A 17,327-nucleotide genomic window follows, 5' to 3' on the forward strand; every position below is an offset into this window, starting at 1 on the left:
ACAAAGTGGGGGCCACTACCAGAACTTACTTTTAATAGGACTTGCTGAAGGGCCTTTGTTGTTCCTCCCAGAGATGTCAACTCTGTGCATCATAAATGCTCCATCTCCCTCGGGGTATGTGTTTGTTGTCAGCCTGGACATTGACACGAAGCTCTCCTGGGTCCCTCTGCCCTGTGTCATGTCACCTATGCTTGGTGCTATGAGCATCCTCTCAAGTCAATGACCATGTCAACTGGGATTTTTCTCCTCTGGCATTGGGTTCATAGGGTCTGGTGCCCGCTCGCCAATATGCAATTATCCTATTGCTGGCCGGCTTGGACACTGAGCTGTGTGGGGCTGGGATGAACTGTAGGGTCCAGCGGAGCTTCTGTCTAGATTCAGCTGATGTGTGTCAGAAGTTTTGATAATTCTTTGAAATTAGGCCCAATAGTGTCTGAAATAGTCTCTGCCTTTTGTCCACAAGAGAAGGTTGTCTTTCTTTACAACATATTTTTCTAACTCAGAGACTTCAGAGGTGAGCGAAGAACCATTGAGTTTCCTGAGGAAAACTGTTACAGGAAGAGGAAAACAGACAGGAAACCAGCCCAAACCCCCAACTGCACCTGCTCCTGGGACGGTCCTTGTGCTCAGAGAGCCAGAGCGCCCCCTGGTGGTCACAGCCCCTCCTGCAGGAGGTTTGTGTCAGGGCTCAGGCTGACTCCCCCTCACTGTGTCTCTCGCACAGTAATACACGGCCGTGTCCTCGGCTCTCAGGCTGCTCAGCTCCATGTAGGCTGTGCTCGTGGACTTGTCTGCGGTCATGGTGACTCTGCCCCTGAACTTCTGTGCGTAGTCTGTGTTACCATTGTTAGGGTAAATCCTCCCCATCCACTCAAGCCCTTGTCCTGGGGCCTGTCGCACCCAGTGCATCCAGTAGTCTGTGAAGGTGTATCCAGAAGCCTTGCAGGAGACCTTCACCGAGGCCCCAGGCCTCCTCACCTCAGCCCCAGGCTGCACCAGCTGCACCTCGGAGTGGACACCTGTGGGGAGGAGGCAGGAGTGGGTGGAAATCCCCCTTGACATCCCTGGTCCCCTCCTCAACCCGGGGACTGGGGACCCCCTTACCTGTAGCCACTGCCACCAGGAGGAGGGCTCTCCAGCTCCAGTCCATGCTGAGGGGCTGTGCCGTCAGGACCTCTGTAGGGGAGGGTGTGGCTGAGGGTGATGCTCTCAGGGCACAGACAGACCCACATTTAACCGAGTCTACCTCTTCTCATTTGCATATTCATGAGGCAGAGGCTTTCATAACTGAAGACTTGAACCCACCTGAGAGAAGATAGAGGGCACAGGGACCATGCTCACAGGACTTAGGGAGTCAAGTTCTAACCGGTGTTATAGGATATGTGTCCCCTGACAGGTCACTGAGCTCTGTGCTGACACAGCTTCTCCCACTGAGGAAGGGGCCCCCCAGGACATGCTCCTCATTGTAAGCCCGCCTTTGAGTGACACACAAACCACCTGGATTAGTTCTGGGCTTCAATGCCTGAACATCTTATCCTGGGAGCAGGGTGTCTCCAAAATCCTGCACCTAGTGAGTTACTGAAACCAATACTGTCTCTAGCTTCTTACAATTCACATACAGAGATATCTTACAAATACCTCATTTGACTGTGATCCTCTTGTATTATCAAGTTTGGTAAGTGCTCTGATAGAACAGGATATTTCTAGCACCTTTTGTACAACTCTTATTTTAGATGTTTTCATGAAAAGAGGAAGGCCCAGCCCTCAGAGGAAATCCCTCCCCAGATCCTCCCACAGCTGCTCATGGGGCAGCAACTCTGAGCTTGTGGGTCTGGCAGGCACCCTGCTGCCCAGCCTGCACCCTGCACTGGAGGCTCACACCTGGGCTCACAGGGAATGGACCTCTCAGCATCTGGACTCCAGTTTGCTCCCTCAGAGACACCATGTACTTGACATTTTGAGACACAGAGAACTAACCTTACTAAACCCAGGTGACTCTGCAAAGACCCCTCAAGCCATGGCTCTGTGAAGCCACCAGGGATCCCCTGCCCTGGAGCTGCCAGGTGCACTGACATAGCTAACATTCCGGATTCCTGAAGCTCTTGGGGGCTTCACGAACATCTGTCTTCAAGTTTCTCTGCTTGCAGGTCCCATTGGATATCCCTGCATGTGACCCTAAACTCAGTGCACTGCTACTTCTCAGTGAGTCTCTCTTTCTCTCTGTCTCTGTCTCTCTGTCTCTGTCTCTGTCTCTGTCTCTCTCTCTCTCTCTCTCTCTCTCTCACACACACACACACACACAAACACTGATGATTTTAATTATAATGACTCCAGGTCTCTCTTAGTCCCTGTTCCTAGCACATTGGCAAGATTCCCACTCTCACCCGAACTGAGTGAGTGACCCACTTAGACAGGAGAACAAAAGGAAGCTAGACTGATGTGAAGACTGGAGAGGACCCACTCTCGTGGTTTCCTGTTCTCCCAGAACTTGGAACCAGCAGAGGCCATGTTGAGATGTGTCCTGCCTTTTCCTGGGAGGGTCCAACCCTGGATACCCTTGAGCAGTCAGTGTAGCCAAAACTACCCAACATATTGGGGGGTTCATGCTGACATACAGCCCACAGGTCCCCTTCTCAGAGTTCACAGCCTAGAGCCCCAGGGGCAGGATCATGGAAACACTAGACAGGGGTCTCCCCAGGAGCAGAAGCAGGTGCTGAGCCACGAACAGAGGACACAGAAGAGTCTGTGGACCAGTGTCAGTGTTGTTTCCCACGGGGCACCTTGTGTCCTGTGCGCCCCCTGGTGTCCTGAGCGCCCCCTGCAGCCCAGGCCTCCTGTCTCCTGCAGGGATGTTTGTGTCTGGGCGCGTGCTACTTCCAATCACTGTCTGTCGCACAGTAATACACGGCCGTGTCCTCCTCAGTCATCACAGAGCTCAGCTGCAGGGGGAACTGGTTCTTGGATGTGTCTCTTGAAGCATCATTACCTATGCACCCTGTTTATTCCAGCCCCTTCCCTGGCGGCTGGCACATCCCACTCTAGTAGTAACCACTGGTGATGGAGTAACCAGAGACCGTGCAGGTGACGGAGAGGGTCTGCGAGGGCTTCACCAGGCCTGGGCTCCACACGGGGCAGGGCAGTGGAGAGGAATGGGGGAAATAAGGGACAACTGTAATAGAACAACAATAAAAAAAATGGAAAAAAAGAAGCAGCAACACAGAGTGATGCATTGTGCTGACACTGATGTTTGGAGTGGACGCCTACAGTGTACCAGTGTCATGTGTCTGCCTCAGTTGCAAGAACATGTTGGGTTCCATCAGTCTCTGAGAGAGGGGTCCTTGTAGTTTGGGGTAGATTTACACCTTGGGCCAGAAACTACTGATGGTCATGTGAGACCTGACAACCCCTGTGGTGATGGAAAGTCTGTGTCAACAGCGCATGCAATGGTTCTGTGGTTGCCATAAGCTATGATTGTCACCCTTTAAAATGCAACCTCAGGGGAATTTGCAACAGTAAAAGAAGCTTCCATTGACACATAGGCTGGGGCCTTCCATGGTGTATCCAGAAAGGTCCCAGAAGCAGTGTTGACAGTAAACCCCCTTCAGGAAGAATCTGGTCAATGATACAAAGCAATCTGTCCAAAGAGTATTTGAAGCTGGATTTTAGGTGCATGTACAGCTTCCTAGCTGCCCTCTATTTCAGAGTAGACATCAACAAGTGAACTGTCAAGACCACTATAGTCAAGGAAGTGGCAGGTGATGAAAACTAAGCAGCTTCCTGAACCCTGTGCTACTATAGGCAAGATAGCAGAACATCTGTAATAAATCACCACAACCAGTGTGGAACCAAAGTCCACATGTCTCCACATGCACAGGATCCTGCCGCATGGCACAGGGGAGTAAAAGGCATGGCTGTTTTCCCACCAGCTCTCTGAAATTAAGCTTGAAAACAGCATGATGGTGTCTCTACAGCATTTGTAAGTCTTCCCAAGCCCTCCCTTGGCTGAGACTCTGGCCTGGAGAGGTGACTCAGTCAGCAGCTGGTCTGGACCTGTGGCCACATGACCAAGGAATAAGGACTATTGCCACATGTTCACTTAGGGACAGTTCCTGACAGGTCCCTGCAGTCAGGCTCCTGAGGACTGTGGCCGTCCTCAGTCTAGAAGGAGCCCCTCCTCTAACAAACTGGGTGCAGGGCAATGGGGTTCTCCTCCAAACCAACACAGCCTGCTCCCCATGGGCATGGCTGTGGGTGGTGGGGTGAGAGATGGTCCACTTTCCACCTAGTGGCACAGGTGCCACCCTGGAGAGCACACTTCCCTGTGCTGAGGCTGTGATCATTCAGTGGTATTCAATCCAAAAGGAGGTAGTGATGGCCATCAGTGCCTCTGGCCCTCTGAGGGGCCCACATGGTCCTGCCCATCCCCTGAACCTGCACCTTTCAGAGAAGGGCAGAGTGTGTGCAGGCTGAGCCGTGTGAGTGCCACGTGCCGTCCTGACAACAGGCCTGCGGGGCTCAAGAGCCACTCTTCCTTGGTATCTAAAGAGTTTCCAACAAACCAGTATTGTAGCACTGGCTTGTGTGCTTCATGCCAGAATGTGAATCGAATGGTCACAGATTTTTGTTTCATTCTTCACTGGTGTGCATGCCTGGGTTGGGGGCCAGGTTCCAGCTGGGGATGTGCAAGAGGCGCTGATCAATGTTTCTCTCCCTTTTTCTTCCTTCCTCCCACTCTCTCTAAAAAATAACATAAAATCTTTAAAATATATTATTTTACAAATGTAATATGAAATTAATAAGAATAAATTTTGTTTCACATTAACATTTAAAATTACATATTTTCTTCATGCAGTACAGGTATATCTTACGGCAGTTAAAATCCAAACATCCCCACAAATACCAAGACCAGGGGAAGCCATGATGGCCAAACACATTTGGGGGACGTTAGGGGATGTAGCTGGGACAGGTGACTGTGCACATACTTCTTTAACCTCCCTTTTGTGACTGGTCATGTGGGGAGAGGGGGGAAGAGTGAGCAGGACCCCAGGCCTGTGGAGCTCAGGGTCTAGGTCAGATTTAGGGAGAATTAGGTCAGTAGGTGACAATGAGTTATGTTAAGGTGTGTTTATACCTCCACCCAGTAAATGAGGAGCAAGAGGGTAACATGAGGCAGGGAGAACAGAGACCTGAGGGTGGACATCCTGGGGGATGATCACAACCCCCATGGGGTGGGTGTGCCTTTCAGGAGGGAGGACAAGTGTGAGGAGATTGTGTGCATGATGGGTACAGGGAGCCTGAGCGCCACACACAGGGGCCTGGATGGGGCTGGCACCCCGCCCCCGCCCCCTGCCCCTCCCCCGTGTGAAATGTTTCCAACCACAGGGAAGATGGGAGCACTCAGGATGGTTTATTGCCAGAAAGGAAAAGGACACACAGGAGCACAGTGGAGGGAAGGTCCCCAGGTATAGATGGAACCTCACCTGCAGACAGACAGTTTCTTCCATGTTGTCTGCAGTGAGACTGTGGGAAATCAGAGCCACAAAGAAGGAGGAAGTGTCCCTGGATGCAGCTGAGAGATTTAAAAGGGAACACCTGCTCCCAAGAGTAAGCCCCTTCCTTCCCCACGGCGTTCACCTGCCTCTGGGGCTGTGCTCTGTGCTCAGTGGTCAAGATCACCCCCTGGTGTCCTGAACACGCCCTGCAGCCCAGCCCTCCTGTCTCCCCCAGGGAGGTTTGTGTCTGGGCTCGGGCTGACTCCCCCTCACTGTGTCTCTCCCACAGTAATACACGGCCGTGTCCTCGGCTCTCAGGCTGCTCATTTGCAAGTACAACATGCTCTTGCCGTTGTCTCTGGAGATGGTGAATCCGCTCTTCAGAGAGTTGGCGTAGTACGTGGTACCTCAACCCCCACTAATGTATGAGACCCACTCCAGCCCTTTCCCTGCAGCTTGTCTGACCCATCTCATTCAGTAGCTACTGAAGGTGAATCCAGAGACACACCCCCTCAAGGCTGCACAAAGCCTCCCAGACTCCACCATCTGCACCTCACACTGGACACCTGCAAACACATTGACGCCCTGGTCAGGAACCTGTCACTAGTTCACTGTTCCTCTCAGTCATATCCACTCACATACTCAGTGTCTCACATTCTCTATAAATTACCTCTTAAAATTGCAACAAGGAAAACCCAGCTGAGCCCAACTCCATGATGAGTGGTTTGTGTTCTGTGCTGACCAGGCACCGGGAACACCTGATAATCCCAGACTGGGTTCCAGTCCCAGGGCTGCACGGTCAGGTCAAGGCTGGGAAACACTCTAAGGGCACATGTCTGTTAAGAATTACTCACAAGACTTGGACAGTTTGGCTCAGTGGTGGGAGACTAATCCTTTTACCAAAGATGGTGGGGTCAGTCCCAGGTCTGGGCATGTATGATCTCCTATCTGGGCATGTATGGAAGGCAACCAATCTCTCTCTCTCTCTCTTTCTCTCTCTCTCTCTCTTTCTCTCTCTCTCTCTCTCTCTCTCTCTCTCTCTCTTTCTCTCTCTCTCTCACTCTCCTCCCTCTCTTTTGGTCACTCTCTCTTTCTTTCTCTCTAAAAGCAATGAAAATAATGTCCTCCAGTGAATATTAAAAAATAACAATATGAAAAATTTAAAAATTACTTCCTCCATTTGGTCCTGTGACCTCCACAGTGACCCAACTGCTCCAGGAGATGAGTACATGACCTAGAACCTAGAAGAGTAAATTGTCATCAATGGAACAGTATTTAAAATGAGAGATGCCTTTGACAGTCACCAATAATGAGCACAGCAAGAGAATTCAACCCTCATGAGCAGAGGATGTCATGTTCAAGAGACTGGAAGTTCCATCTGACCCTATTTCACCTACAAGGGATCAGAGTATGAACTAGAACAGAGTGGGACCCTAGAGCATGTGGACCCAGTGTTGGAGGAGGTGGAGCATCTGTGTGGATGATTGGGAGACAGAAGTGTGAACTCTACAGAGAAGCAGACAGTGCTCCAGGGTCATGTTTCTTCAGCGGAGTTTGGTGCTGAATGTGCAGCAGCCTCACTGCCTCATTTTTTTATTCTCTGGACTCTGGAAAAACCAATAAAAAATTGGGGGCACAGAGGAAACTCAGTCATGCCTAGATCTGCTAAAGTGAGGATGTAGATGGAGTTTGTGGAGTAAGTATGATGAAATTATAGAAATTACATTTTGGAAAACCATAATGCCAATCACAATTATGAAATAATTAATATGAAGAACATCATTTTTCTTCATTCTTTGATTACATTTAAACAGCCTCACCTTTCTGGGGCTGATGGATCTAACTTTATATAAAACTCGTCAGCCACGGAGGATCAACCTTATTGTCACCATCAGCATCTGTGGCCCTGTGGAATTGTGATATAGTTCTAATCAAGAATGTAAGGGACAGTTTCACCCCTGTTTAAACAGAAGTAAATCTCAGAAAACTTGTCTCTGCCCTCTTTCATTTGTTTTCATGCCTGCACATGACCTCTGGGAATGTTGTCACCTCATCCACATGAGTTGGACATCACCTGGGCATGCAGTCACATGCTGCGTAGATCAGTGTGCAGAACTGGGAAGAGATCCTCCAAGGTACAAGGATTATGAAATTAAGCAAGCCTGGAGCTGACACTCCCAGAATTCTTGTTCTTTGTAAAAATATTTTATATACTTATTTTTAGAGTGAGGAAAAGGGAGGGAGAAAGAGAGGGAGAGAAACATTGCTGTGTGGTTGTCTCTCGCTCACTCCCAACCAGGAACCTGGCCCACAACCCAGGCTTGTGCCCAGACTGGGAATCAAACTAGTGGCCCTTTGGTTTGCAGGCTGACACTCAATCCACTGAACCACACCAGCCAGAGCATAATTCTTGTTCTTTATGTTGTGATTTTTCTCCTTGTTTAGCAATTCAAGGTGTCTTATTCACTTTCCTCAGCAATACACAGTAATCTAGTCTTTGATATAAAAAATGAATTGATTTGGAAATTAACCCATCTCTTTTACTCAGCCATAAAATTAAAATAAAATCAAAATAAAATCTTACCATATTGGAGAATGTGAATAGACCTAGGGGTATTATGCTGAATAAAATAAGTCAGACTGAGTAATAAAAATACCATATAACCTCAATTATATGTGGAATCTAAAGGGAAAAAAACTATCAGAATATAAATAGACTCATAAACCTGGAGAACAGACCAGAGTTTTGTGGGTGGGAGTTGAGTTGGGAGACTGAGTGGAAAAGGTAAAGGGATTAAGAAGCACAAATTGGCAGTAACTGATGAAACACAGGATGTAAAGCACAGCACAGGGAATACAGTCAATAATGTTGTCATAGCTTGTGTGGTGCCAGGTGGGTATTGGAAGTATTGGGACATCACATTGCAAATCCACTTTGGTTTAAAAGTACCAGATTTTTTCCCTTTATATATTAAGGGAGGGTTGAAATTCCTCCCACTTTGTACCCTTGTTCCTAGGTAACATGGGTGCAGTGGGGCCAAGCCCAGTGTGAAGGCAAAGTCAAGTGCAAGGCTGGGGTCAGGCAGGTGAAGAGTAGTGTCACCTCCTGCTAGGGGATAGTGATCAAAAGCATGGCCTTGGGGATTAAATGACCACTTGGGTGGAAGACAAACACAGCAATTACATTGTGGAGAGAGATGCTTTGTGTCTACCTATGCCTCCATCTTGGCTGGAGCCCCCCCGCCCCCCGCGCAGGTTTCTTATTCTTTATGTTGTGATTTTTCTGCTCATGAAGCAAGTTCAAGTTGTATTTCATCACTTTCCTTAGAAATAGCTTCACGTATTCATCTAGTCATTAATATATTGGGCTGGCCAAAAAGCTTGTTTGGTTTTTCTGTAAGAGGGCTCTAGTAGTGCTTAGTTGTGTTAACTTCATTCAAAACAACTTTGTTAGATTACATTGTGACAGCTCAGCATGCATTTAGAAAATTAATCAAAATTGGTGAATTTTGGTTAGCCATTTTAATATTGAAGAAGAAAAATACATTTTTGTTATATTGTGGTTTATTATTTCAAGAAAGACAAAAACACAACTGAATGCAAAAAAAAAATAGAATTTGTGCAGTGTGTGAAGAAGATGTTGTGATTGATAAATATGTGTTAAAAGTGATTTGCGAAGATTTGTGGTGGAGATTTCTCACTGACCGATGCTCCATGGTAGGGCAAACCAGTGAGGTTGATAACGATAAAATCAAGACATTAATTGAGAACAATCAACATTATACCAGGCAGAGGATAACTGACATAAAAATGTGTCTTTTATTTTATGTAAAAAAAAAAAAGAGAGAGAAAACTAAATGCACTTTTGTCCCAAACCACTAATTGGAACATTATCCCATCTTTTTATTTAGCATTGAAAAAGAAATGAAATCTTACCATTTGGGACAAGATGGATGGATTTAGAGGGTATTATGCTGACTTAAATAATTTAGTCAGAGAAACACAAATACCACATTATGTCAGTTATATACAGAATCTGAGGAGCAAAATAAAGAAACAAGCAGAATTAGAAACAGACTCATGTAACCAGAAAACAGATTGGTGGTTTCCAGGTAGGAGGGGAGTTGGGAGCCTGGATGAAAAGATAGAGGAATTAAGAAGAACAAATGGACAGTTACAGATTAAATCCAAGGAGGTAAAGTACAGCACAGGGAATAAAGTGAATAATATTGTAATAAAATGTGTGGTGCCAGGTGGGAACTGGAAATATTGGGCCATCACATCACAAATTCTACAAATGTCTGACGACTGTGCTGTAGGTTAGAATTTGATATAAAATAATAAGAATGTCAACTGAAATTGAAAAAGAAAAAAAGTGAATTAACACAAGTGCCAGGGAGGTTAAGGCAAAGGTGTGGGGCTGAGTGTGACATGCAAGGAACATGGCTGAATCCAGGAATGTGCTCACAGGTTGCATCTGTACTGGGAATTTTCAGAGCATTCTTTAGGGTTATAGAGAAGCCCGCTGAGAACCTCAACCTCCTGTTATTCTCTGGTGGTTCAAACCTCAGGGAACAAACTGGGGGCTGCAACCAGGACTTATTTTAATAATCTGACTTGCTGAAGGGCCTTTCCTGTCCTCCCAGAGATATCAACTCTGTGCATCAGGAATACACCATGTCCCCTTGGGGTGCATGTTTGTTTTGAGCCTGGACATTGACACCAAGCTGTCCTGGGTTACTCCGCCCTGTGTCATGTCACCTATGTCTGGTGCTGTGAGCATGCTGTCAAATCAATGACCATCACAACTGGGGTCTTTCTCCTCTGGCATTGAGTTCATAAGCCTCTGATGCCTGCTAGCCAGCATGCCTTTATTCTGTTGCTGGCCGGCTTGGACACTGAGCTGTGTGGGACTGGGCTCTTGGAGGTGTCCCTGATGATGGTGAGTCAGGATTTCATTGCTGGGTTGTAGTCTATGCTTCCAACATTCCATGAAGCACCAACCTTCTCCAGCCCCATCTCTGGAGCCTGACGGGTCTAGTGCACAGCATAACTTATTAAAGAGAATCCAGAGACAGCGCAGGTGAGGGAGAGGGTCTGCGAGGGCTTCACCAGTCCTGGGCCCGACTCCTGCAGCTGCACCTGGGACAGGGCACCTGGGGACAAGGAACATCAGTCCCTGTCAGTCATGTGCAGTCGCCATCATTTCATAGACCCGTGTCTGACACCCGTGACACTCACCCTGAGGGGCTGCCACCAAGCATAGGAGGAGACCCAGTAGTCTCATCTTTCAGAGCATATCTCTGCTTTCCCCAGAGACCTCAGCCCCATGTGAGCAGAGAGCTGGGAGCCCCCACAGCCCAGGGGAGAATATACCCTGGAGCAGGGAGAGAGATGTGCAGCGTTCTTCTTATAAATGAAGAGGGACTTAGTTCAGACACCTTGGTCATTATGGGACCTCTGGGGAGACACCCCTTCTTGTGAAATCACTCATCATGTAAATCAGAGATAGGGATCACCAGCTTTATGAAATACCTTAGAATTTGATCAAAGGATGGCCTCATATTTCTTAGCAAAGGAAGAAATGGTGGTTACCCTGCCTGTGGTGGCTTAGAGCCAGTCATGAACCAAAAGGGCCCTGGTTTGATTCCTGGGCAGGTCATAAGCCAGGGTGGCAGGTTAGGAGCCTGGTTTGGGGCCTGTGAGAAGCAACCAGTTCATGTATCTCTTGCACATTACTGTTTCTCTCCCTCTATTTTTCTCTCCAGTACCCTCTCTCTAAAACTAAATAAATAAAATCTTTAAGGAAGAAGAAATCATGGTCTAAATGATGATTTAAAATGTTTATGCATCATTCAAGTATATTTAAAAGGGATTACAGTTGTTCAGACAGTTTCTGTAACAACACCTAAAGATAGCTACAATGACCAAATTGTGTTCTTTGTAATTTTACATGCACTCAATGTCCTCCTTGGTGTAAAAAAAATAATAATAAATAAAACAAGCTGATTTCAACATCACATTTTTATTATTTATGACATTATTTCATTATTTTTATCTGAGTAACTTCACTTCAAGCACAGACTTGAGAGAGTCATGATTTTTTATCTTTGGAAGATTTTCATTGTGGCTCCGTGTGTGACTGCACACCCAGGGCACACCCAGGGCACGTTGCAGCGCCCTAGACTAGTGATGCCTGTCTACACCCGAGACTCTTCCATGTGTTGAAATGATTATGACAGTGGAGTAACTGACCATTTTCCTAAACCTCATATTGTCAGTGATGGTGGAGTTCAGAGGAAGGAACTAAGGAGAATTCTTATCATAGATGTGCTCACAGGAAAGGGAACTTCAACCGTGGTAAGGATCCCTCACTCCCGATCTCTGTCAGCCGTGTTTCTGGGGGTGGTCACTGTGGTCAGAGGCTGCTGGGCTCTCCCACACAACATATAACCTTCTTAATGCATAATGCACTCTTTACCCCATCACACATATGGTTTGGGGATATATTCTCTGTCTAGGTGTGTTTTAATCCCTTAATAGAAGTTTTGAGGGTTTGGTGAGTCATTAGTTTTAAATTTAATAATGGTCATTTCATCATTATTTTAATTGGTTCTTTATTCTATGTTTTTACAAAATTGCCAAAGAAAATAGCCAGTTACCATGGTCCATGTTCATTGGTTACAGCAACCATAGGGACTAGAATGGGCTCTGGAACCAGAAGTAGGTCGATGCTGGAAAGTGTACCCACAAATCTGGGAGCGACTGTGGAACTGGGTAAGGGGAGGAGGCTGGACTTACTTTGAGTCAGATGACAGAAATATATGTGACTTTAATGAAGAGAGTTTTACTAGAAATACGTGTTTAAGACCTCCAGAAAGTACAGGGCACCTAACTACTGATGGGCAGGAGAATATCTGGCTTCCTGGCCTTCAAAGAGACAAAGCAGACTGAGAGGTGAGAAGAATCTTTTCTTTCACTGGGACTCAGAGACACTGAGAACTTAGAGATAAATTTAGTCGATGGGGAGGCTGAGTGTTTCCAACAAGCAGATGAGACCATTTTCAGAGGGTCTCTCTGCATAGACAGTAATGAAAAAACTTAAAGAAGATAATAGAATAGAATAATTACTGAAATGAATGTGGATCATAATAACTATGATCAGTGAGTTTGGCTGTGGTTGTCTGAACTATGCTTGGTACCTGTGAATTCTAAATGGGAAAGGGGATCTGTCAGGTTTGGTCAATGTAGATATCTTGGGATCCAAAGATCCTCTAGGGTAACCTGAGTGGGTCCTAATATGATAAGTGTCTATATTAGAAGGAGGCAAGGAAGCAGAGACTGCAAGGGAAGAAGAAAGTGACATGACCACTGATGTCATGTGACCTGATCCTGGCTGTAGAGAAGGAGAGAGGTCATGGGACAAGGAATGCAGTTCTAGCATCTGGGAAAGAAAAGGAATCAGACCCCCTGTTAGAGTTTGTTCAGGCTGCTATAACAGTGTGCCAGGGACTAGGAGCTGATAAACAACAAACATTTATGTCACACAGACCAGGAGACTGGAAGTCCACAGTCTATGTTCCAGCATAATGGAATGTTACTTTATACTACTCTGACTTACCATGAAATTGAACTACAATCAGATGTCCTATTTAACTGATTAAAATAAGAACTTCATGCACTGACAGTTCCTTTGTAAGTGTATTACAAATGGGAACATTTCCAGGCCTGCTTGTACAAGAACAATCCTGACCTTGATTTTACATGACACAGATCCCCCAGCTGCAGGAATGTGGCTGCCATGGACCAGCTGCAGGATGCTGACATTCAAGATCCACATCAGGTCCAGTGAGGACACTGCCCGCACATCCACAGCCTCTCCCCCTGATCCTTTTGTTCTCCTTGTCCCTCTCCCTCCTTATAAACCCCACGTCCTGCAGTGAGAGGGTAAGAAGGGGCTTGAGACAAGACCTGCCTTTGGTTACCGTTTTTGTCAAACCTGATAATGCAGAGTGGACCCACGCTAAGGCCCCAATGGCCCGAGCTGAGGTCTCAGCTACTTGGGGCAGGCTGTCCCCATGGTAGGGATTACAGGAATTTCCCTGTGACTGCCAAGGGTTCTTTATTTCAGGGACCCTCCCTGATGTTTCTCTCAAGGCATCAGCTGCCTTTAAATGCTTTTCTGATGAAAGGAAATAGGACTCATGAGAGTTGAAGGACTCCGGACTGGGTAAGTCCCTGGTGTGCACAACCATGAGCCCCCGGCCCTACCATCTGTGTTTCTTGAACCATCCATAATTGACTGGAATCTATGGGTGCCACACGGCTGTGGGCACAGCTCAGGGACTAAGGAAAACCCCAGGTCTTCAGTGTGGGATTTGGTGTTCTGGTTATGGGTGTCTGGGTTTGGAATATTTGTTCTCTTTGAAAGTTCTCATCTCTTCTGTTTGGGGCTCTGTGAGAGCTATGATCAGTCAAATGTGAAACTTTGGCCCGAGCAGTTCTCTGCTTGCTTCCTTATGTTTAAGGACTTGGCTTGGTCTTTGCTGTTTTGTTCTCCCACAAAATTTTCTCTTGTTCTCATCTGGGTGTTGTGCCATTTAAAACTTATGAAGGTGTTTTTGCTAATGTCCCGGGATTTATTTTGAGAGTATTCATTTGTTTTAGGTCTTCCTTTGTTTTATATGTTTTTTTGTTTCTGTTTGGAAATGGGAAGCTAGGTCTGGACCCATCATTAGGTCACATTTTAGCTGGCCAATCAACTTTAATGACTACTAAGAACTGTTTTGCCAAAGTTCTGATAAGTAGAATAAGATCTCTTTAGTGCAAGCTTTCATGTTGTTACATCATAAGGATTCTACTCAGAAAGAATTTAAATTGATTTGTCAAAGAGGGGGAAAGGACTCATGCCCCTCCCAGGCTGTATGTTCAGAAAGAAGGAAAATGAGAAGGTAAGTCTTTAAACACTCTGAATCCTCCTCCTGGAGGGTTAGCATCTGTGGGGGTCCTGGGAACAATGAGAAAGTTAATACCACAACCAAACACTGAGCAGGTGCAGAAGCAGCAGGGACGACTGCCTCGTTTCAATGTGAAGAGAAGAAATGACACTTTTTAAGTCAAGCCACTCTCCACCCAGGCCTGATATCTCCCCCGACTCTCCTCCAGCCTCCTTACAGTTGTCAAGGGCAAATGAAAATAAGAAAGTCGTGTTTTCAGTACTATTATTAATCATATTGTTTATATGTATGGTAATAAAATAACTGTAAAATATGTTATTTTTCAGTATCATGTGGTCTTGAAAAATAATTGGTATTAAGAAATTTGTTATTTATCTCTGTTAGAGAATTTGTCAAGAAAATGAATTCGGTAATGATTGACTTTAAAATTTGTCATTTGTTAAAATCTAATAAATAGATGTATCTAATATAAAATATTTTTGACATAGTTTTACAAAGTCTTTGGTGATGTGGAACTTTGGAGGTTTGATAGGTTAAATGGTAGAAATTATTACATAGCTTGATAATTTGATGTCACAGGATACTAAAATATTAATTGATCTAAGTGTTCCTGCTTTGGCCTCTTAATGAAGAGAAGCTAGAAAATGGATATAAATCTGTTAGAGAATATATTTTGTACTTTATTTGAAATATGTCTTTTGAAAATATATATGTGTTTTCCAATGGAAACAAAACATATTTCTTAAAGTTCTGTCGTCGTCGTCGTCGGCAGCCGTCCGTCTCGAGAGACGATGGTGTAGCTTCTTAAGAGTCTATCTGCACCGCCAAGAATGGTTGTGCAGTCCGACTCGGGAGTGACATGGTATCTGTCTCCTCCCGTGTTGGATCGACATCTTGCGATGACGCTGAAGCTACAGAGCCTGGGCAGGGTGATATGGAGGGTCTGCTGTTGCCCATGCAGCAGACCCCCCCTCTCTTCGCAGCTGAAGGGTCCCAGGGAAAGACGGAGTCGATACAGCTTGGCTTCAGGTGCGCCGCAGGAGTTGCCGGTGTTGACTACAACGTCGAACCGCCTTAGGGACTCCGGCTCCGGATTTTCTGTCGGGGTTTACTCCCTTAGCCTTTCCCCTGAAGAGGTATGCCACAAGGCAGCGGAGGTTTTTTGGAGTCAGAGTTTTCCTTCTCTGATGTGCCTTGACTGGAAGATCGAACCAGCGACACTTAGCTCGCAGGCCGACGCTCAATCCACTGAGCCAAACCAGCCAGGGCTTAAAGTTCTGTAATGTTCATAAAAGTATTAATCTAAAGAATGTTAACCCTTAATTTTAGTTGTCACTAAAAATCATGCTTTCTAAGAATCGATAATTCTAATTAAGTTGGGAAGATATTGTGGGAGGCCAGTATGTGTGGTACAGAGGGCTGGAGCCGCTGTGTGGAGCCGGGACCTAAATATGGGCCTGTTTACAGAAACAGGGGTGTCCAAAAAACCCCAGAGTTTGCGGCTCAGGGATGGGGAGAAGGAAGCAGCTTTTAGAATGCCTCCACAGGCCTGAGGCTGGTGGCTAGTGTCTTTGTTATGCAAAATGGCTTTAATGCATCCAAAGCCTCAGGTAGAGGGGAGGGGGCTTGACCAGGGGACGGTATGGAGAAAGCACACAGAGCCTGTGGGAGGTTCTGTGAATGGTCAGAACTGGTTACCGCACCCACTGCATCAGAGGACGCAGTCAGGGATTTAAAAATAAGTGGCAGACATTTTAACCAGGCTGACCATGCAGATTTAACGGGGACTGATGACGCAGTTTTAAGAAAGGGATGTACTTTGCTGCTTTGAAAAGAAAGGCTCTCCATGTCGATTACAAAGGACTAACCATGCAGTTTACAAGGAGGCTAAGAATCCACAAGGTTCTGGATTAAAAGCTGGTGGACCCCATAACACAGACGAGGTCTCCCCAATCAGAATTGAATGATTGGCAGCTACTGGTAAAGCTGAACTGTATTTGGAAAGTAGGGAAAGGGTTTCTCTAACTTTTCTAAAACTAACCTGGTTTGGTAGGGGGAGGCAAGGATATGTGTTTATGGGTGTCTTAAAGAACATATGACTTAACAGCAGAAATCCGCAAATAATTAGATCTATACAACTATTAAATAAACATTCTTTTTCTTTTCACTAAACTCTGGTATTTGTCAGGGTATCCCTGCTCTGAGAAATTGCCCAGAGACTGCTGTGGGAACAGATAACTGGCTTATTGAGGGAACAAAGGAAGGGGAAATGGGGAAGGCAATTCCCTGGACTAACTTGAGGGCCCGTAGGAGCAAAGGAAACTGGCAGAGCGAGGGTAGCTCCCATAGGAGCAAGGGAAATGGTGGCGGAGGGGGTCGGGGTAGCTCCCGGTCCTCCTTGTGGGCCCATAGGAGCAAGGGAATAGGGGAGGATGATTCCCGGTCCCAAGGAGGACCCGTAGGAATAGCCATGAGCAGTTCTGCAGGCACCTTTTTTATACACCTTTCGGTAAGGGGGAGTTTGCTTATTGACATATTCAGTAGGTCATTTACATCTCATTGCTTTCCCCCTCCCACACCCGCTTAGTTAACATAATGAGCTAAGTCCATTAGCATTTCCTCTGGGAAAGTTTCAGTCCATCAACATATCTTTTGGGAAATGCTAAGTCCAGGGCCAGGTTGATTACCAAAGTCCAGATGTCCATGATCTGACAATATTGAGTTGTAATTTTGGTGGCAGGCAATCGGGCCCCTAACTAAAGAGCCTGTGAGTTCTGTTTCAATCGGAGCAGATCATGGGTTCTGGAGCAGGTCATGGATTCTGTAACAGGCCCATAAGCCTTAACTGGCTGGCAAATGCGCCCTACATAACATACTG

At 46.2% G+C, this 17,327-nt stretch overlaps 1 gene segment (V, D, J or C); it reads right to left on the reverse strand.

Moving 5' to 3' along the window:
• Window positions 1–665: 665 nt before the first annotated feature.
• On the reverse strand, window positions 666–1,198 carry LOC149992554 (immunoglobulin heavy variable 1-46-like). The segment is given in 2 exon segments: window positions 666–1,019; window positions 1,105–1,198. Coding segments are annotated over 2 exon segments (384 nt in total).
• Between the last annotated feature and the right edge of the window lie 16,129 nt (window positions 1,199–17,327).

Source organism: Furipterus horrens, unplaced genomic scaffold (genome assembly GCF_987537825.1).
Source record: "Furipterus horrens unplaced genomic scaffold, mFurHor1.1.pri manual_scaffold_15, whole genome shotgun sequence".
In the NCBI taxonomy this organism is placed as follows: domain Eukaryota; kingdom Metazoa; phylum Chordata; class Mammalia; order Chiroptera; family Furipteridae; genus Furipterus; species Furipterus horrens.